Source organism: Hypomesus nipponensis, chromosome 10, assembly GCF_054491055.1.
Source record: "Hypomesus nipponensis isolate SF chromosome 10, ASM5449105v1, whole genome shotgun sequence".
Taxonomy (NCBI): Eukaryota; Metazoa; Chordata; class Actinopteri; order Osmeriformes; family Osmeridae; genus Hypomesus; species Hypomesus nipponensis.
In genome coordinates this window covers 1,276,752-1,298,683 of record NC_140370.1, presented here as the reverse complement: position 1 = coordinate 1,298,683, position 21,932 = coordinate 1,276,752, and the positions used below count along the sequence as shown (strand labels likewise).

General features: G+C 44.7%; 1 protein-coding gene across 1 annotated transcript in view; it reads left to right on the top strand.

Annotated features, from left to right (window-relative positions):
• The window catches only part of clcn2a (chloride channel, voltage-sensitive 2a), a 223,899-nt gene that overhangs the window by 178,161 nt on the left and 23,806 nt on the right, over nt 1–21,932 (top strand). The window contains exons 16-20 of the mRNA XM_084707792.1: nt 83–216; nt 549–781; nt 942–1,050; nt 1,144–1,190; nt 1,847–1,915. Coding sequence (XP_084563918.1) covers nt 83–216; nt 549–781; nt 942–1,050; nt 1,144–1,190; nt 1,847–1,915 — 592 coding nt within the window. The remainder of the gene's footprint in view (nt 1–82; nt 217–548; nt 782–941; nt 1,051–1,143; nt 1,191–1,846; nt 1,916–21,932) is intronic.

Below are 21,932 nucleotides of genomic sequence, written 5' to 3'. Positions count from 1 at the left end.
CACTTTTCCTATTGCCTCCCTCTCATCTCCCTTTACTTTCTTACTTGTACCTTATTCTTTCTTCTCGCCATCTTGATATTAGGAAGTATAATATTCGTGTTGAGGACATTATGGTTCGTGATGTGCGTTACATCACTCTCTCCTCCACCTACCGAGACTTGCAAGAAGTTCTGCTGATTGGACAACTCAAAACACTGGCCTTGGTTGAGTCCACAGGTGAGAGTGAGTATATGTGTGCGTGTGTATACTCTAGTTGGCTGTTTTCCCAGGGTGCATCACTCACTCCATGACGATCACCTTTTCTCTCCTCCCCTCTCTACTATAATCTTTTTCACTTTCAGCTTATGTCTCTATGTCCAATTCCCCTTTCCTTTCTCCCCTTATACTGTTTTCTCAACTCTCTTTTCACTCCTTGTCTACTCCTTTCTTTCCCCTTCTACCCAATTCTCCTTCTTCCCTATTCTCTTAATCTATACATTTCCCTCCACTTTCCCCTTCCTCTCTTTTTCTCTACTCTCCCTCCCACCTTTCCTCCCTCTCTCCTCTAGACTCTATGATTTTGCTGGGTTCTATCGAGCGCTCCCAGCTCCAGTCCCTCCTCTCCCTCCAGTTGGGCCGCCAGCGGCGTCTGGAGCACCTCAGAGAGCTTTCCCAGAACAATAGCACTCATGACCACCTGCCCAGCCTGGGCACTGATACGCCCCCCAGCCCGCCCTGCACCCACACCACTGACAACACCCATGCCCGCCAAGAGGTCCGCTTCCTGGTGAGCACCCAACAGGTGTGACAGGTACAGGGGTTGGGTTACATAAGACCTACAGAAGACCTTCTATGGACAGCTATAGATTTACCCATAGCATATAGACGAATACATGCCATGCATGCAGATGTTTTATTAATTACTAACCTCTTGGTGGCATTGTTATGATGTTTCTATGTAGATCTCCACAGAAGAATCATCCTTCCTCCCGGCAGTCACCAACTCCCAGCTCCCTCTCAAGTCTGCACTGAAAACAATGTCTGCCATAAGTGACACTGAGACCCCTGAAAGTAAGCAACTTCTCACACTCATATATTGGCACATTTGATGTGCGTATATATCACATGCACACCAATACTTGACCTTTTAATATTATCTCTCAGGTTCTCAGACTCTATCCTGTGTTGAAGCAGAGAAAGAGCTGCTTGAGGTGAGAGAAACTACCGTCTATACACATACATACACACACATATACACACACACACACAAATACCTGCTTACATACTTACACCACCTGAGTAGAAAGGAAGTCCCAGGTCCCTGGACTTTTGGGACTATGCAATCACTTATCCTCAGTGCTGACTAGTGAACTCAGACTTAATCGCAGACTTCCTGGTCCCTCTTAGTTTCAGAATCTTGTCACTTTGACACTGTGGCAGTGTCTTGGTGGCACTTTATTCTTCTCCCCTTCTACCATTTAAAAAAGTGCTTTACCAGTAATTACCCTTTTCATTGCTGCAACGCAACATTGCTCTAATGATGGTAACTCATCCGCGCTCTCTCTCTCTCTCTCTCTCTCTCAAGCAGTTGAAAAGTCTAGCCAAGATCTGGCTTTGCAATGATGTGGTTTCAAGGTTGTGCGATAGCACCCCTCACAAATATAGCAGTAATGTTTTGCATAGCGTTTGTTTCTTCTGTCTCCAGCCATAACACAGGCCTGGCTTGTTTCCAGTGGGGGAAGGTTTAATCAAGGTTATTTGGTAGTTTGTCCTAATAATACTAAGCTATGTTCATGTTGTGTTAAGATTATGTTAAGGCTGTTATGGTTGTGTTAACGTTGTGATCCCTTCTCTCCCTGGCTGTAAGAGCTCTGCTGGGCCAGTGGCTCCTGAGAGCAGGAGGCCCAAGCCAAAGCGAGTGAAGATCTCCATGGCGGTAAGATTGTCTGCCGCATAGAGACTGTTGCTAAGTAACCGTTGCCTAGTGAACCAGCAAGCTGCAAGTGCCAGACCACATTTGTTGGGCATGCTATCAACCAAAATTTTATAGAATGGCTTTCTAGTTTCCTTTGTAGAGAGAAAGATAGAATAGATCCAGAGTGAGAGAGACGGTCAAGAGAAAGAGAGGGCAGAGTTGTGCTCGCATGCAGTGGCGGTTCTGGCACATTGCGCGCCCAGGTCGAGTTTATCACTTGCACAACCCCCCCCCCCCCCCCCCCCGGGGGAAGAAATCGTGTGCCGCCCCCTTCCCCGTCGGCCGCCACCCGACAGCGCCCCCAGAACGAGCACCGCTACAACCTGGCAGCAACAAACGAAAACGAAACTGCTGCACGGCAAGCAGGGCTGCCTGCAGCTGCCTGAAGGGGGCGCTAACTTAAATTATCGATAATCCAAAACCTCGCAGATATTTCTTTTTTTTTATACTCGTGCGCCCCCCACGTGACATGGAAAAAAGCCGCCCCGGGCGGCTGCCCGGTCTGCCCGTGCCTAAAACCAGACCAGCCCACCGGTGATCTATCCCAGGAACATAAATGGAGGTCGCATAGATGTCTGACACTAGTTTATCTGAGCCCTGCTCTGTGTAGCCAACTTCCACCGGAATTGAAAGAAGAAAGTTTTCCAAGTTTTTCTAAGGATATTGAAAATGGACCACGGTCGTTATTTCAGTGTTCCAGGCTGTACAGGGAATGCTGACAGTCATAGTCTTCCCACGGAACCAAACACTCAACGGGCATGGCTGATGTTTGTCTATGAGAAGATCCCTGTGAATTTAGATACTCATTTATTCAATTGCTCGAACCATTTCACCAAAGACAGTTTTGAATGAAAACCTTGGACAATTTACAGAAGGATTTGCTAAGCCCCGGTTGCTGAAAAGAGGTGCTGTTCCAACCGTATGCTCATCACAAACGCAAGCTGTAAGTCTGATTTTGTCGCTAACAGTTAGCCTAGTAGCAATGGTAACGTCTCCTGTATCTAGCATAGGTAGAATGCCGTTTCTAAAAACATCAACAGACCTTACTTAGCAAATTACTCTGCTAGACTAGCTGTAGTCGGCAATAGAAGGAAAGCTTCTGAAAAAAATAGCCAGAAAACGAATAGCAGTCTATCTTATTGCAAATGCATGTCGAGATTTTCTATTTAAAAGTACTGGAGAAAGGCAGGCGCTAGATACAGGATACGTTAGCATTGCTAATAACTGTTACCGACAAAATCATACTACAGCTTGCGGTTGTGATGAACATAAGGTCGGAACGTACCTCTTTTTAGCAACAGCTTCATAGCAAATCCTGCTTTACATTGTCCCAGGTTTTCAAACCCGTCCTTGGTGAAATGGTTCGCGCAAATGTGTCAAGGGTCGACCTGCACAGGGATCATAGAGTTAATATAACTACAGTAAGCTACTTTTGTCTTCCAAGATGGCGTTCCCATTCATTTCTATGAAAAGTGCTCAGTGGCGCAGTGAGGCAAGCGAGAGTGCGAAACTTTTTCCCTAGCTTTGAGAATTAATGCATGCATGCAACTAGCTGTACACGTCATACTTTGCGACAACCAGTCACGAGCATAGATGTCGCCTGCGTGTGAGCTAAGGCATTGCAGTGGCAGAATGGGGTACAAGTCCGATAAGAATCAGAGACATGATGAAAACTTTACGGAAATGTATGCTGTCACTGTATATTATTCTTTTCACTTGGTTTGTAGAAATAGACTGTAGGGCTAAATATAGGGCTATTCTAGATGGAACTCATCACATATGTAGCTTTTTTTCGTCGTGATATGAGTATGATTTCCAACACAATGTATCGGATGAAATAAACTGTTAACATGAACAGCTCCGTCGTTGTTCTCGCCAGGCAAAGACAGCTTGATAGTTATTTTGGTAACCGAAATCTTCCATAATGCAGACTTACCATAGCTTATTATCAATTTTATATTCAAACGAAATACCATGAAATTCACACTGCCTTCAATTTAACATCAGTGTAGAAATGTGGCCTTAGGTGTTTTAGGCTATATGTTTATCCTACAAATCCAAACGCCTGTTAATGGATATAACGTGATCTTAACAAGACTTGTTAATAATGTAATAAATAAAAGCTTGAGAACTGTGTAATATAGATATAGTTAGCCAGGCTAGTTTTGCCGATCACTTGGTCAGGCTTTTTAAGGGTATCAGGGTCAAGTGACTTTTGTGCATTGACAAGTAAATTGTAAATGTATTTGTCGAAAGGCCAAGAGCCTCAAAAAATTCATATCGAGCCCTGCAATCCAGTGGCCAGAGATATATGATGACCTGATCGACACTCTAAGTGTAATAGACCGGCGAGAAGTTCGTCTTTTGCAACCGACATGTGCAGTTGAGCCTGCTTGACAGTTGTGTGACGTAGGGTGATAATTGGTCTATAGGCTACCAGACGTTTCCATCAGATGTAAGTGGGGGTGAAACAGTCACTGAGGACCTTCATTGTCCCACAAAGCAGTCTGGCTTGATGACACAATCAAAAAAAGAAATATAGGTGCAAGCAGCAATGGAGGCGCCAAGCAGTCCAGAGCAGGACATGGCCTCCATAGCACTTGCGCAACAATTAAGTCACAGCAACCTGTTGCACTCATGCGACACACCAAGTTTGGTTGAAATGTCTGTTTGCGTTCAAGAGTACTGAGTGTTCAACGTTTTTTTTCTGGTATAACACCACAGGCCTCCACTGCTCCTCGTGGGAACAATGGAATCCAAATTTGGTGACAATCGCGCAAATGGTTGCTGAGTTACGCTCTCAAAGAAATTACTTTATTAAGGTAAACACTTCAACAGTTATTAGCCAAAACACGTTTATGCTTCCGGCCACGCCCCCTTTTACTCACAAGACACAATTTTTGGAGGACATACTCAGAATAAGGTTCCGAGTAGGCATACCAAATTTGGTGTCACTGAATCAAAGAACTGCTGAGATATAACTTCATTTCCTGTTTGGTGGCTTTCCTGATGAATTTCATTTGGCTGTACTGGACAAACGGTTGAGAAGATCAAAATTATTTTCCATAACTTCCCTTACAAAAAAGAAGTATATTAAAATATACTGTAAGTAAACTAAAATATGGATAGTACACTTTTAGTTCACTTTTTATATACTTTTAAGAAGTATGCTCAGAAAATGGGTCACTTTTAATATACTTTTAAGAAGTATACTTCGAAAATTGTTCACTTTTAAGTATGCTTTGAAAATAGTTCACTTTTGATATACTTTTAAGGAGTATACTTAGAAAATAGTTCACTTTTGATGTACCTTTAAGTATGCTTTGAAAATAGTTCACTTTTGATATACTTTTAAGAAGTATGCTTAGAAACAGAAAATGGTATACATTTCTTCTGGAATAAGAGGTACGTTTTCTATAATTATACAGCAAAAGCAGTCAAAATAACTTTAAAGTACATCACAGGTTACATTTTTTAGATCCACCTCATTCTAATTATTCATGTCTATGAAAATCTATTATGCATTGCACATTGAATCTTTTTTTGTTACTGAAGCTGTAACCTTAATTACTGCCAAAACATTCTGAAGCCCTATACTCTACTAATAATTATCAATTAGAAAAAAAAGAGAAAAACCTACTTGAGAATTTGAAGGTTATACTGTCAAACTGACTGAAGAACGAAATAAAAACGTGAAATAATGAAATTTGTATGGCTCATTGGCTAGTCAATTGCAAGCCATGATGCAAGGCGTGATGCAAGGCGGTAAATAGCGTAAAAAATTGCTGACAAGTTTGCTGTTTGTTCGAAATACAAATGTAACTTCATGAATTTTGTTTTTTAAATGTGTCTGCTTAGAATGTAGTGTTTTGTTGCATGGTAATTGTCATTGTTGTGCTGGTTTACCATTGTAACCATGAGTTAAATGATAAATGACGTTTCATGAGAAGAGCTGGATTCATAAAACATTGAAGCCTATGCAATAAGTAGCTTCCCTCAGAATCTGCAGTGTGACTTTGTGAGGGCCCCCGTTCTCGCCATGTGATGCAAGATCTGATCTGAGGTGTCTGAGGGTCCCCAAAACATTTTAATTTATTACTAAGTAATAGTGAAATTAAATTTATTAAGTTTACTTCTTGAGGTACTTACATGAATTGAAAGTGCACTTGAAAGTATTCCAAAGTAAACTTTGAGGCTCTTTAGGAAGTATACTTCATGAACTGAAAGTGCACTACACAGGTTACTTTAGAGTATTCCAAGGTATATTTTAAGTACTTTAGGAAGTATACTTTATGAACTGAAAGTGCACTACACAGGTTACTTCAGAGTATTACAAAGTATACTTTGAAGTACTTTAGGAAGTATACTTGATGAACTGAAAGTGTACTACACAGGCTACTTTACAGTATTCAAAAGTAAACCTTGAAATACACTATAAGTGTACTAAATGACCTAAAAAGTGGGCCAATTCAGTTTACTTTGTACAAAAATAGTAAATAAATAAGTACACTGCTAGTATACTTAACATGATAATAGTATACTTTTTATACTAAGTATACTTACAAAATAAACTTGAAGTATACTTCTTTTTTGTAAGGGTTGGTCTGAAGATCATCTCTGGTAATTCTGAAGAAGATTTGACAAAAATTGTAGGAGGAGTAGGCTTTCAGAGGTTTTTGATAAAACCGGAAATATTGGAAAATCTATATAACCGGAAATTGACGGCATGGTGTGCATTGATCTCGTCTTGATCCAGGGAATGCAATGGTACTTGTTTTTTGAAAATCAGTCATACGGTTCAAAAGTTGCGTGTGTAAACACAAGTCCAACTTTGACCAATTGGTGGCGCTAGAGTGCCCAAGTATGGGACATGAAACTTTGTGAATTGGACCAGGGGACTGTCCCCAATGAGTGTGCCAAATTTCACAACTTTTGACCAAGCGCTTCTAGGGCCTGCCATAGGACCCCATGGCGGAAGAATCATAATAATAATAGAAAAACTAACAATTAGAATAGGTGCCTCGCAGCTTCGCTGCTTGGCCCCTTAATATAGCTGCAAGCAGCAAAGGAGGGGCCAAGCAGTCAGAGCGGGACAAGGCCTCCAAAGCACTTGCGCAACATTTAAGTCACAGCAACCTGTTGCACTCATGCAACACACCAAGTTTGGTTGAAATATCTGTTTGCGTTCACGAGTACTGAGTGTTCAAATTGTTTTTTTTCTGGTATAAAACCACATGCCTCCTCTGCTCCTCGTGGGAATGAAGGAACCAAAGTTTGGTGATGATAGGACACATTTTTGCTGAGTTATGCTCTCACGGGTCTTTTGCGGCTTCCCCGCGCCTTTGATCAGCTCTACCGAAGAAACGGTTTTGAAAATTGAAAATCCATCCGACACCTTTGTGAAGCTTGGTCTGAAGATCATCTGTGCCAAATTAAGTAAATATTGGACAAAATTTAGGGCGTGCAAAAGGTTTTTACACTTCCATTAAATCCAAAATGGCGGCCACGTCAATTCGGTTGTTATCAAATATTATCGATGGTCAAGTTTGATATCTCACAAGACATCGAGACGAAGAAATTACTTTATTAAAGGGGCAATTGACTGTTTTCTGGGGGTATTTCACACTGTTCCTTAAAGTCTCCAAATAGGGTATGTAACATTGGTTGGGTTGAAAATGGCCCGGGTGCTGTTCTATGCCCACTGACAGATCCTCTGAAATGTTCCCGGGAAAAACACTAGCTTTTCTCTTTTTATGGTATGCTCATCAATATTTAGATGAGCTGCGCGCTGATTGGTTGGTTTTCAACGAGTGAAGCTGGGGAGCAAAAATGCAACGCGGCCAACAGCAGCACTTGCTGAAACACCGAAGTTGGAGACTTGAAATAAAAACGTGCAAATAAATCTATTGTGTCTCCACAACACTCTTTTCAACAGATTGACTATATATCATTTGAAATGATAACATTACTTGTTTCCACTTCTGTTGTTGAAGCAAACTGGATTGACTTGGGTGGGTAGAACGTTAGGCTACAGCTTAGCAACCAAACCATATCCTGATTCTACTCGGCTTCAGTTAGCTAGCTAGCTCTAAATAACTTGCTGAAAAATAACATGACCAAGATCTGGACAAACATGCATCTTGAATTGTAGATTTACATTACACAGGTTATTTATTTGAATGAAACACAGTCAGGAACATGAATCAACGTTAGCCCCATTGCCAATAAACTAGGCTAAACTATCACACATTCTACCTATGCTCTTGCGTTAGCAAGCTAAACTTGTTTACATGCCTACAGTCTAGGTGTTACTAGTAACAGTTACTAGCAATGCTACCGTATCCTGTATCAAGCACCTGTCTTTCTCCAGTTCTTTCAAATAGATTATCTAGACAGGCGTTAGCAATAAGCCAGACTGCTCGTTTTCTGGCTATTTTTCGGAAGCTTCCCTTCTAATGCCGACTACAGCTAGTCTACCTAGAGTCATTTGATGTGTGTAGAAACTTATTTAGCATTCTACCTGGTATGCTATATTATACAGGAAATGTTAGCATTGCTAATAACTGTTAACACAACATCATACTGTCCTTATAGGCGGTTGCAATGAGCATACGGTCGGAACAGCACCTCTTTCCTGGTTCAGCTTCCTAGCAAATCCTGCTTGCAATTGTCCAAGGTTGTCAAAACTGTCTTGGGTGAAATGTTCAGAGCAAATGAATGATTGAGTGTTGAACTTCGCCGGGATCTTCTCATAAGACAACAGCAGCCATGCCTGTTGAATGTTTGGCTCCTTGGGAAGACTGTGAGTGTTAGCCTTCCCTGTAGGCTACAGCCTGGAACGCAGCATTTACGACCGTGGTCCATTTTCAATATCCTTGTTATAATTCAAAACGTTCTTCTTTGTAATTCCTTATAAGTAGCTTACACAGAGCAGCACGCAGCTAAACTAGTATCGGAGATAGACGCTACCTCGGGCTGGTCTGGATGTAAATTCTGGGGCGTGTCAAAGATACAGACCAGAGCCAATAAGAGGGCGATCACTGGTCCTACGTAGGACCGGTAGCTTTGTTGAAAAGCTAGCGTTTTACAGCCAATTTTTTTAGAGATTTGAATAGGAAAGAGGTGTCAATGGACTTTGATATTCACGGTATGTTCATTTTACCCACCGAACTGTCGTTATTCAACTATGACAAGGTAAAATCGGGTTTGCAGTCAATTGCCCCTTTAAGGTGATCACTTCAACAGTTATTAGCCAAAACACGTTTATGCTTCCGGCCACGCCGCCTTTTAGTCACATGACACCATTTTTGGAGGACTTCCTTAGAATAAAGTTCAGAGTAGGCGTACCAACTTGGTGTCACTGCCTCAAAGAACTGCAGAGATATGACTTCAGTTCATGTATGGTGGCTTTCCTGATGAATTTGATTGGCTGTACTGGACAAACGTTTGTGAGGATCAAAATTATTTTCGATAACTTTTGTGAGGCTTGGTCTGAAGATCATCTCTGGTAATTCTGAAGAAGATTCATCAAAAATTGTAGAAGGAGTAGTCTTTCAGAGGTTTTTGATAAAACCGGAAATGCCAGAAAACTCTATAACCGGAAATTGACGCTATGTGTGTGTGTGCATTGAACTCGGCTTGATCCAGGGAATCCAATGGTACCTCCATCCATCCATCCATCATCTGCCGCTTGTCCGGGATCAGATCGCGGGGGCAGCGACCTAAGCAGGGAGGCCCAGACTTCCCTCTCCCCGGCCACTTCCACCAGCTCTTCCTGGGGGACCCCGAGGCGTTCCCAGGCCAGCCGAGAGACATAGTCCCTCCAGCGTGTCCTGGGTCTTCCCCGGGGCCTCTTCCCAGTGGGATGTGCCCGGAACACCTCACCAGGGAGGCGTCCAGGAGGCATCCTAATCAGATGCCCGAGCCACTTCAGCTGGCTCCTCTCGACGCGGAGGAGCAGCGGTTCTACTCTGAGCCCCTCCCGGATGACCGAGCTTCTCACCCTATCTCTAAGGGAGAGCCCGGACACCCTGCGGAGAAAGCTCATTTCGGCCGCTTGTATTCGCGATCTCGTTCTTTCGGTCACTACCCATAGTTTGTGACCATAGGTGAGGGTAGGAACGTAGATCGACTGGTAAATAGAGAGCTTCGCCTTTCGACTCAGCTCCTTCTTCACCACAACGGACCGATGCAGAGCCCGCATCACCGCGGACGCCGCACCGATCCGCCTGTCGACCTTGCGCTCCATTCTTCCCTCACTCGTGAAAACAAGACCCCTAGATACTTGAACTCCTCCGCTTGGTTCAGGATCTCCTCCCCGACCCGGAGATGGCACTCCACCCTTTTCCCGTCGATAACCATGGCCTCAGATTTGGGGGTGCTGATTCGCATCCCAGCCGCTTCACATTCGGTTGCGAACCGCTCCAGTGAGAGCTGAAGGTCGCTGCCCGATGAAGCCAACAGGACCACATCATCTGCAAAAAGCAGTGACCCAATCCTGAGGCCACCAAACCGGACCCCCTCAATACCCTGGCTGCACCTAGAAATTCTGTCCATATAAGTAATGAACAGAATCGGTGACAAAGGGCAGCCCTGGCGGAGTCCAACCCTCACCGGAAACAAGTTCGACTTACTGCCGGCAATGCGGACCAAACTCTGGCACCGGTCGTACAGGGACCGGACAGCCCCGATCAGGGAATCCGGTACCCCGTACTCTCGGAGCACCCCCCACATGAGCCCCCGAGGGACACGGTCGAACGGCTTTTCCAAATCCACAAAACATGTGTAGACTGGTTGGACGAACTCCCATGTACCCTCCAGGGTTCAAATGCCACCCTTTTGAAAGTGACAACTTTGAAGCGTGTTCTGTCAGGCCACCTGTGCTCTGGGCAGGCCCATTATGCAGAGATCCATTCTTTCAAAGTTTTGATTGCAACAATAACTTTATGAATGGGAAGATACACTTTAGTAAAGGACGTGTATGTAATGTAAGGACGACAATTACATTAAGGCCTATAGGTATAGTTATTTATATATATATTTATATATATATATTTTATACAATATAGCGAGGTAGCTGACTTCACCACTCCTGAATGTGCCTTTCATCAACCCCAAGTTTGCGTGCTACAGGTCTGTTGCTGCTTGTGAGTGCTTTCTGCACAGCTTTCTGTTTGAAAGCTAAAGTATAAGAATGTTTTGGCATGCTACTTCAGATTTCTACACAAAGTAGAGACACGCGCAGCTTCAATTTTACACTCAGCGTTTGTTTGACCTCCTTGTCTAGTTTTTTGTCTGCAGCGTTTAATCAAAGAGATATGGTATCTGACAGCAAATTTTTTATGTAACTTGCCTTTCTAACATCACAAGTGGCTGACTTCCCCTAGCTGTATTGCAAATCAAGAATAGAGCTTTTCATTTGGCCCAGTGGCAGACTGTCTGAGGTTGTCAAATGTCACCACTCATGGAATGCTTCTTGTCCAATAAAATAGACTTACTTGAATGGAACTAATTGTTGTGCACACATTTATATTCCAGTTATAAACAAACATCAACCATATTGTACATGGACAAAGTTGCTTCCTAATTGCATTCACTCTTATTTCATAGCTTTTGTGATGTCAAAGTAGAATAACTACATGTGTCTTACATAAACATCGTCGTCGTCGTCGTCATCTACCGCTTGTCCGGGGATCGGGTCGCGGGGGCAACGACCTAAGCAGGGAGGCCCAGGCTTCCCTCTCCCCGGCCACTTCCACCACCTCTTCCTGGGGGACCCCGAGGCGTTCCCAGGCCAGCCGAGTGACATAGTCCCTCCAGCGTGTCCTGGGTCTTCCCCGGGGCCTCTTCCCAGTGGGACCTGCCCGGAACACCTCACCAGGGAGGCGTCCAGGAGGCATCCTAATCAGATGCCCGAGCCACCTCAGCTGGCTCCTCGACGCGGAGGAGCAGCGGTTCTACTCTGAGCCCCTCCCGGATGACCGAGCTTCTCACCCTATCTCTAAGGGAGAGCCCGGACACCCTGCGGAGAAAGCTCATTTCGGCCGCTTGTATTCGCGATCTCGTTCTTTCGGTCACTACCCATAGTTCGTGACCATAGGTGAGGGTAGGAACGTAGATCGACTGGTAAATAGAGAGCTTCGCCTTTCGACTCAGCTCCTTCTTCACCACGACGGACCGATGCAGAGCCCGCATCACTGCGGACGCCGCACCGATCCGCCTGTCGACCTCGCTCTCCATTCTTCCCTCACTCGTGAACAAGACCCCGAGATACTTGAACTCCTCCACTTGGTTCAGGATCTCCTCCCCGACCCGGAGATGGCACTCCACCCTTTTCCGGTCGATAGCGACCCGATCCTGAGGTCACCAAACCAGACCCCCTCAACACCCTGGCTGCGCCTAGAAATCCTGTCCATATAGGTAATGAACAGAATCGGTGACATAGGGCAGCCCTGGCGGAGTCCAACCCTCACCGGAAACAAGTTTGACTTACTACCGGCAATGCGGACCAAACTCTGGCACCGGTCGTACAGGGACCGGACAGCCCCGATCAGGGAATCCGGTACCCCGTACTCTCGGAGCACCGCCCACATGAGCCCCCGAGGGACACGGTCGAACGGCTTTTCCAAATCCACAAAACATGTGTAGACTGGTTGGGCGAACTCCCATGTACCCTCCAGGACTCCGCGGAGGGTATAGAGCTGGTCCACTGTTCCACGGCCAGGACGAAAACCACATTGCTCCTCCTGAATCCGAGGTTCAACAATCCGGCGGACCCTCCTCTCCAGGACCCCTGAATAGACTTTCCCGGGGAGGCTGAGGAGTGTGATCCCCCTAAAGTTGGAGCACACCCTCCGGTCCCCCTTTTTAAAGAGGGGAACCACCACCCTGGTCTGCCAGTCCAGAGGCACTGTCCCCGATGTCCACGCGATGTTGCAGAGTCGTGTCAACCAAGACAGCCCTACAACATCCAGAGCCTTAAGGAACTCCGGGCGGACCTCGTCCACCCCAGGGGCCCTGCCACCGCGGAGCTTTTCAACCACCTCGGCGACCACGGCCCTAGAGATAGAAGGGCCCCCCCCGATGTCCCCAGACTCTGCCTCCACGTCGGAAAGCGTGTTGGTGGAATTAAGGAGGTCTTCAAAGTATTCCTTCCACCGATCCAGGACGTCCCCCGTCGAAGTCAGCAGCGCACCGTCCCCACCGTATACAGTGTTGACAGAGCACTGCTTCCCCCTCCTGAGTCGCCGGATGGTGGTCCAGAACCTTTTTGAAGCCGTTCGGAAGTCATTCTCCATGGCCTCGCCGAACTCCTCCCATGCCCTGGTTTTTGCCTCCGCGACCGCCAGAGCCGCGTTCCGCTTGGCCTGCCGGTACACATCAGCTGCCTCAGGAGTCCTACCAGCCAATAAAGCCTGATAGGCCTCCTTCTTCAGCTTGACGGCATCCCTCACCTCCGGAGTCCACCACCGGGTCCGAGGGTTACCGCCGCAACATGCACCGACCGCCTTGCGGCCGCAGCTCCGGTCAGCCGCTTCAACAATGGAGGCCCGGAACATGGCCCATTCGGACTCAATGTCCCCGGCCCCCCCCGAGACATGATCGAAGCTCTCCCGGAGGTGGGAGTTGAAGCTCCTTCTGACAGAGGGTTCCGCCAGCCGTTCCCAGCAGACCCTCACATTACGTTTGGGCCTGCCAGGCCTGACCGGCGTCCTCCCCCACCATCGGAGCCAACTCACCACCAGGTGGTGATCAGTTGACAGCTCCGCCCCTCTCCTCACCCGAGTGTCCAAGACATGCGGCCTCAAGTCCGACGACACGACTACGAAGTCGATCATCGAACTGAGACCTCGGGTGTCCTGGTGCCAGGCGCACATATGGACACCCTTATGCTTGAACATGGTGTTCGTTATGGACGAGCCGTGTTTAGCACAGAAGTCCAACAACAGAACACCACTCGGGTTCAGATCGGGGGGGCCGTTCCTCCCAATCACGCCCCTCCAGGTCTCACTGTCATTGCCCACATGAGCATTGAAGTCCCCCAGGAGGACGAGGGAATCCCCGGGAGGAGCGCTTTCCAGCACCCCCTCCAGAGACTCCAAAAAGGGTGGGTACTCTGAGCTGCCGTTTGGTGCATAAGCACAAACGACAGTGAGGACCCGTCCCCCCACCCGAAGGCGGAGGGAGGCTACCCTCTCATCCACCGGGGTGAACCCCAATGTACAGGCACCGAACCGAGGGGAAACAAGTATTCCCACCCCAGCTCGACGCCTCTCAACAAGGGCAACTCCAGAGTGGAAGAGAGTCCAGCCCCTCTCAAGAAGACTGGTTCCGGAGCCCGTGCTGTGCGTCGAGGCGAGGCCGACTATATCTAGCCGGAAACTCTCTACCTCGCGCACCAGCTCAGGCTCCTTTCCCGCCAGCGAGGTGACGTTCCACGTCCCTAAAGCTAGCTTCTGCAGCCGAGGATCGGACCGCCAAGGCCCCCGCCTTCGGCCGCCGCCCGTCTCACACTGCACCCGACCCCCATGACCCCTCCTGCGGATGGTGAGCCCACTGGAAGAGGGTCCCACGTTGTCTCTTCGGGCTGTGCCCGACCGGGCCCCATGGGAAAAGGCCCGGCCACCAGGCGCTCGCCATCGAGCCCCACCCCCGGGCCTGGCTCCAGGGGGGGGCCCCGGTGACCCGCTTCCGGGCAGGGGCAACTGAGAACCATTGTTGTGTTTCTTCATGGTTGGTTTTTTGAGCCACGCTTTGTCTGGTCTTTCACCTGGAACCTGTTTGCCTTGGGAGACCCTACCAGGGGCATAAAGCCCCCGACAACATAGCTTCCAGGATCACTAGGACACGCAAACCCCTCCACCGCGGTAAGGTGGTGACTCATGGAGGGGCTTACATAAACATACATACTGAATTTTAAATCAATTGTAGTCAGTGTAGTTACATGTGGTAATATGTCCATGTCATTGTTGTGTTTGAAATGTATGTGAATGCTGGGTGGTTGACTATTTCTTATTGTATGATCTGTGTGAGATGTAAGCAAGGTAAATATTCTGTGAGATGTTAAGATAGATAGCAGTTTTAAAATAAACAAATAATTTATTAGCAATGAACAAAATATACAAGTTAAAGGCAAATGAATAAGTACAATGAAGATAAGTAAAAGAACATATGTCAAGCAGACTCATGCTGTTTGAGGTTGTCAAATATCACCAGACATGGACTTCTGCCTAAATTGACATGCACCAACTCAGAGCAATGAGTTTCAACAACCATTAGCACAGTTATTCAATTTGTTGACTCAACTCTTAATGCAAGACTATGTTTAAGTTATTGTCTGAAATTCTTTGTCGGCAACTGTTTATGGAGGAACCATCCCTCAACAAATTGCTTTGGTAATGCTTTCTTAAAAGTCTAGTCCTTAGTTTAGATGTGCCAAAGAAGATGATAACATGACCAAGTTGTGTTTGGTTGATTCAACTGTATAGTTCTGAAGAAGAAGACCTTCTGTTTCTTTTAACAGTAGAATTAGCTGTGGCCAAACTAACCACAGAATGTCTACTAGTCAAAAATATCTACTAGACTAAGGAGTGAAGGTGCGAGCTTGGTACTGTTGGGGCCATGTACTGTTATGGTTTTTGAGTCAAACAACTTGCTAAATGATTAAATGTATGTTAAATGTCAAATCCAACTTTAAATGTATAAAAGAGAGACTTAAACCTAGAGGTTTAAAAGGCTACGATTGTTTAAACAAACTACAGACAGGATTTTGGGAAAAAGCTCTAGAAATTAGCCAAGCATACATATTTTGAATATTCACAATTAATCTACTTTTCATCTTACATTGAACTATTTCAGATTTGTGGGGGTGGTCGTTATAGGTTCTAGAGGCTTTTTTATTCCTCATGAGAAATAAGGCATATGTAATAAATTTCAGAATTTTGGGACAAATGGGATGCAAATGGCATCACTTTGAAAATGGACAATTGGGGGGTGGCCGTAGGGCCACCTATGGATAATGGTGGGTAATTTGTGGTGTGGTAGTTACTCATGGCCAATACTATCAATGTTTCAGGATTTTGAGAACTTTTTACCATTGCATACAAAATCAGAAATACAATACCATCAAGATCCACAAGGCCTTTGCTAGAGACTAAGGAATGAGTGGGGGCTTGGTCAGCCCACACTGTCCTAAAAGGTTGCGTGTTCGTCTTGTCAAGCCTGCGCGTGTGTCAAGGGAAAGATGAGTGTGTGAGGACTTGGAGCACGCGTGGGCAGGAGGAGGGGAGAGAGGATTTAGCAAAAAAGCTCTGAAATTAGCCAAGCATGTATATTTAAAATATTCACTAAAAATCTACTTTTCATCTTACATTCAACTTTTTTTCAGATTTTAATACTAAACATTCTCAAAAGTCTTTATATGAACTAGTGATAGTATCAGAGTATGCGTTTTAGACCGATGGATGTGTAAAGCATTATTTTAGCGTTAGCGATAAATTAGATTTGCTTTATATCAGTCATTTTTTAAGATATTGAGTCAATTTTTCACATGGGGACATGTTGTAGTGTCTTCCACTGATATACCAAGTTTGGTGTTGATATCTTAAAGATTTGCTGAGATTTGACCCAACTTCCTGTTTGGTTCCTTTGTTGATAATTTTGATTGGCTGTACCGGACAAACGATTTCGAAAATTAAAATTCCAGTGACAAGTTTTGTGAGGCTCAGTCTGGAATTCATGTGTGGCAATTGTGAAAAAGATTTGACCAAAAATGTAGGAGGAGAAGCGAAAAAACGTGTTTCCCTAATCTTTATTGTACAGAAAAATCCAATATGGCGGCCGTTATAGGTTCTTGAGGCTTTTTTGTTCCTCATGAGAAATAAGGCAAATGTTATACATTTCAGCATTTTGGCACTTTTGGCCTGCAAATGGCATCACTTTGAAAATTGACATATTGGGGCGTGGCCTGTAGCGCCACCTATTGTCTCACATGGCCCATGTTTGGTATGGTACTTACTAATGGTCTGCAGTTTCAACATGCCAAATCTCACAACTTTTTATCATTGTGCTCTAGGGGCTGCCATTGACTCCCATGGGTAAAACATAATAATAAATATAGCTGCAGGCAGCAATGGCGGGTTCCTCCTTAACATTGCAAACTATTACCAAATTGACATGACACTGACATGTATTTCACACATGTACACAACATTTCAAGACAATTGGATCAGTGGCTGATTTTAAGTCATTTTCAAAAATTCTTCACAAATTGTCACTGTAGAGAAATATCCATGCTGCCGACATTGTGGGTTCTTGATACTTTTTTGTTCCCCATGAGCAATATAAGGCATGCGTACCAACTTTTAGAAATTTGGGACAAACGGGGTTAAAATGCTGTTGTCGTCGTCATCTACCGCTTGTCCGGGGGTCGGGTCGCGGGGGCAGCAACCTAAGCAAGGAGGCCCAGACTTCCCTCTCCCCGGCCACTTCCACCAGCTCCCCCTGGGGGACCCCGAGGCGTTCCCAGGCCAGCCAAGAGACACAGTCCCTCCAGCGTGTCCTGGGTCTTCCCCGGGGCCCCTTCCCAGTGGGACGTGCCCAAACCACCTCACCAGGGAGGCGTCCAGGAGGCATCCTGATCAGATGCCCGAGCCACCTCAGCTGGCTCCTCTCGACGCAGAGGAGCAGCGGTTCTACTCTGAGCCCCTCCCGGATGACCGAGCTTCTCACCCTATCTCTAAGGGAAAGCCCGGACACCCTACGGAGAAAGCTCATTTCGGCCGCTTGTATTCGGTCACCGCCCATAGTTTGTGACAATTGGGGAGGGTAGGACCGTAGATCGACTGGTAAATAGAGAGCTTTGCCTTTCGACTCAGCTCCTTCTTCACCACGACGGACCGATGCAGAGCCCGCATCACTGCGAACGCCGCACCGATCCGCCTGTCGATCTTGCGCTGCATTCTTCCCTCACTCGTGAACAAGACCCAGAGATACTTGAAGTCCTCTGCTTGGGTCAATGTGCCTTTCATCAACCCCAAGTTTGTGTGCTACAGGTCTGTTGCTGCTTGTGAGTGCTTTCTGCACAGCTTTCTGTTTGAAAGCTAAAGTATAAGAATGTTCTGGCATGCTACTTCAGATTTCTACAAAAAGTAGAGACACGCGCAGCTTCAATTTTACACTCAGCGTTTGTTTGACCTCCTTGTCTAGTTGTTTGTCTGCAGCGTTTAATCAAAGAAATATGGTATATGACAGCAATATTTTTTTAATGTAACTGGCCTTTTTAACATCACAAGTGGCCGCAGCTTTGCCCCTTATGGTCTAGGACTTCCCCTAGCTGCATTGCAAATCAAGATTAGAGCTTTTCATTTGGCTCAGTGGCAGACTGTATGAGGTTGTCAAATGTCACCACTCATTGAATGCTTCTTGTCCAATAAAATAGACTTACTTGAATGGAACTAATTGTTGTGCACACATTTATATTCCAGTTATAAACAAACATCAACCATATTGTACATGGTAAGGTTGCTTCCTAATTGCATTCACTCTTATTTCATAGTTTTTGTGATGTCAAAGTAGAATAACTACATATGTGTCTTACATAAACATACACACTGAATTTTAAATCAATTGTAGTCAGTGTAGTTACATGTGGTAATATGTCCATGTCATTGTTGTGTTGGAAATGTATGTGAATGCTGGGTGGTTGACTATTTCTTATTGTATGATCTGTGTGAGATGTAAGCAAGGTAAATATTCCGTGAGGTGTTAAGATAGATAGCAGTTTTAGAATAAACAAATACTTTATTAGCAATGAACAAAATTTACAAGTTAAAGGCAAATGAATAAGTAAAATGAAGATAAGTAAAAGAACGTATGTCGAGCACACTCATGCTGTTTGAGGTTGTCAAATATCACCAGACATGGACTTCTGCCTAAATTGACATGCACCAACTCAGAGCAATGAGTTTCAACAACCATCAGCACAGTTATTCAATATGTTGACTCTACTCTTAATGCAAGACTATGTTTAAGTTATTGTCTGACATTCTTTGTCGGCAACTGTTTATGGAGGAACCATCCCTCAACAAATTGCTTTGGTCATGCTTTCTTAAAAGTCTAGTCCTTAATTTAGATGTGCCAAAGAAGATGATAACATGACCAAGCTGTGTTTGGTTGATTCAACTGTATAGTTCTGAAGGAGAAGACCTTCTGTTTCTTTTAACAGTAGAATTAGCTGTGGCCAAACTAATCACAGAATGCCTACTAGTCTAAAATGTCTACTTGAATAAGGAGTGAAGGTGGGAGCTTGGTACTGGTGGGGCCATGTACTGTTATGGTTTTTGAGTCAAACAACTTGCTAAATGATTAAATGTCAAATCCAACTTTAAATGTATAAAAGAGAGAATTAAACCTAGAGGTTTAAAAGGCTACGTTTGTTTAAACAAACTACAGACAGGATTTGGGATGAAAGCTCTAGGAATTAGCCAAGCATACATATTTTAAATATTCACACTTAATCTACTTTTCATCTTACATTAAACTATTTTTCAGATTTGGGGAGGTGCCGTTATAGGTTCGAGAGGCTTTTTTGCTCCTCATGAGAAATAAGGCATATGTAATGAATTTCAGAATTTTGGGACAAATGGGATGCAAATGGCATCACTTTGAAAATTGACAATTGGGGGGGTGGCCGTAGCGCCACCTATGGATAATAGTGGGTCATTGTGGTGTGGTAGTTACTCATGGCCTATACTATCAATGTTTCAGGATTTTTAGAACTTTTTACCTTTGCATACAAAATCGGAAATGCAATACCATCAAGATCCACAAGGCCTTTGCTAGAGACTAAGGGATGAGTGGGGGCTTGGTCAGCCCACACTGTCCTAAAAGGTTGCGTGTTCGTCTTGTCAAGCCTGCGGGTGTGTCAAGGGAAGGCTGAGTGTGTGTGAGGATTTGGAGCACGTGCGGGCAGGAAAAGGGGAGAGAGGATTTAGCCAAAAATCACTGAAATTAGCCAAGCATGTATATTTAAAATATTCACTAAAAATCTACTTTTCATCTTACATTCAAATTTTTTTCAGATTTGAATACTAAACATTCTCAAGAGTCTTCATAAGAACTAGTGATAGTATCAGAGTATCCGTTTTAGACCGGTAGATGTGTAAAGCATTATTTTAGCGTTAGCGATTAATTCGATTAGCTTTATATCAGTCATTTTTTAAGATATCAAGTCAATTTTTCACATGGGAACATGTTGTAGTGTCATCCACCGATATACCAAGTTTAGTGTTGATATCTTAAAGATTTGCTGAGATTTGACCCAACTTCCTGTTTGGTTCCTTTGTTGGTGATTTTGATTGGCTGTACTGGACAAACGATTTAGAAAATAAAAATTCCAGTGATAACTTTTGTGAGGCTTAGTCTGGAGATCATGTCTGGCAACTTTGAAGAAACCAAAAATGTAGGAGGAGTAGCGAAAAAACGTGTTTCCTCAATCTTTATTGTACCGAAAAATCCAATATGGCGGCCGTTATAGGTTCTATAGGCTTTTTTGTTCCTCATGAGAAATAAGGCAGATGTAATACATCTCAGCATTTTGGGACTTATGGCCTGCAAATGGCATCACTTTAAAAATTGACATATTGGGGCGTGGCCTGTAGTGCCACCTATTGTCTCACATGGCCCATGTTTGGTATGGTAGTTACTAATGGTCTGCAGTTTCAACATGCCAAATTTCACAACTTTTTACCGTTGTGCTCTAGGGGCTGCCATTGACTCCCATGGGTAAAACATAATAAATATAACTGCAAGCAGTAATGGCGGATTCCTCCAAAAATTGCGAACCAGAGGGTATCGGGTACACGCAGCAAGTTTGGTGTGAATCCATCAAAGATTTGCTGAGATACAACCCAACTTCCTGTTTTCTGGCTTAATGGCACATTTTGATTGCCTGTAGCGGGCAAACGGTTTCGAAAAAAAAAAACCCATGTGAAGTTTTGTGAGGCTTGGTCTGAAGATAATCTCTGCCAAATTTGGTGAAGATTGGACAACATTTGTAGGAGGAGTCAAGAAAAAACGTTTTTCAATGAATTCAAAATGGCGGCCGCATCAATTCGGCTATTATCACAAATTATTATGAGTCACACACGGGATGTCCCAAGACATCATGAGACAAAGGAATCACTCAATAAAGGCAAATAAATCAATAGTTATTGGCCAAAACACATTTTTGCTTCCTGAGGCCACGCCCAGTGATCACATGACACCAAATTGTGTAGATATTCTCAGAAGAGGGTTCCGAGTCATCATGACAAGATTGGTGTTGATATCTCAAAGATTTGCTGAGACATGACTTCACATCCTGTTTGGTGGCTTTTCTGATGAATTTGATTGGCTGTACCGGACAGAGGGTTATGAGGATCAAAATTCCTTTTGATAACTTTTGTGAGGCTTGGTCTGAAGATCATCTATGGTCATTTTGAAGAAGTTTTGACAAAAATTTTAGGAGGAGTAGGCTTTCAAATGTTTTTGATAAAACCGGAAATAGCGGAAAATCTATATAGCCGACTTTGACGTCATGGGGTGCGTTGAATTCGGCTTGATCCAGGGAATCCAATGGTACCTCATTTGTGAAAATCGGTCATACGGTTCAGAAGTTGCGTGTGTAAACACAAGTCCAACTTTAACCAGTTGGTGGCGCTGGAGTGGTCTAATGGGAGACATGAAACTTGGTGTAGGTATAGAGTGAAGGAAGGGGGCTTGGTGAGCTTATCCATTCCAGAAAGCCTTGTATCTTTATGCATTAAGGCGTGGCCTGTAGCGCCACCTATGGGTAATGGTGGGCCATTTGTGGTGTGGTAGTTACTCTTGGCCTATACTATTAATGTTTCAGGATTTTAAAAACTTTTTACCATTGCATATAAAAATCGGAAATGCAATACCAACAGGATCCACATGGGCTTTGGGTAAAGTGTGGTAG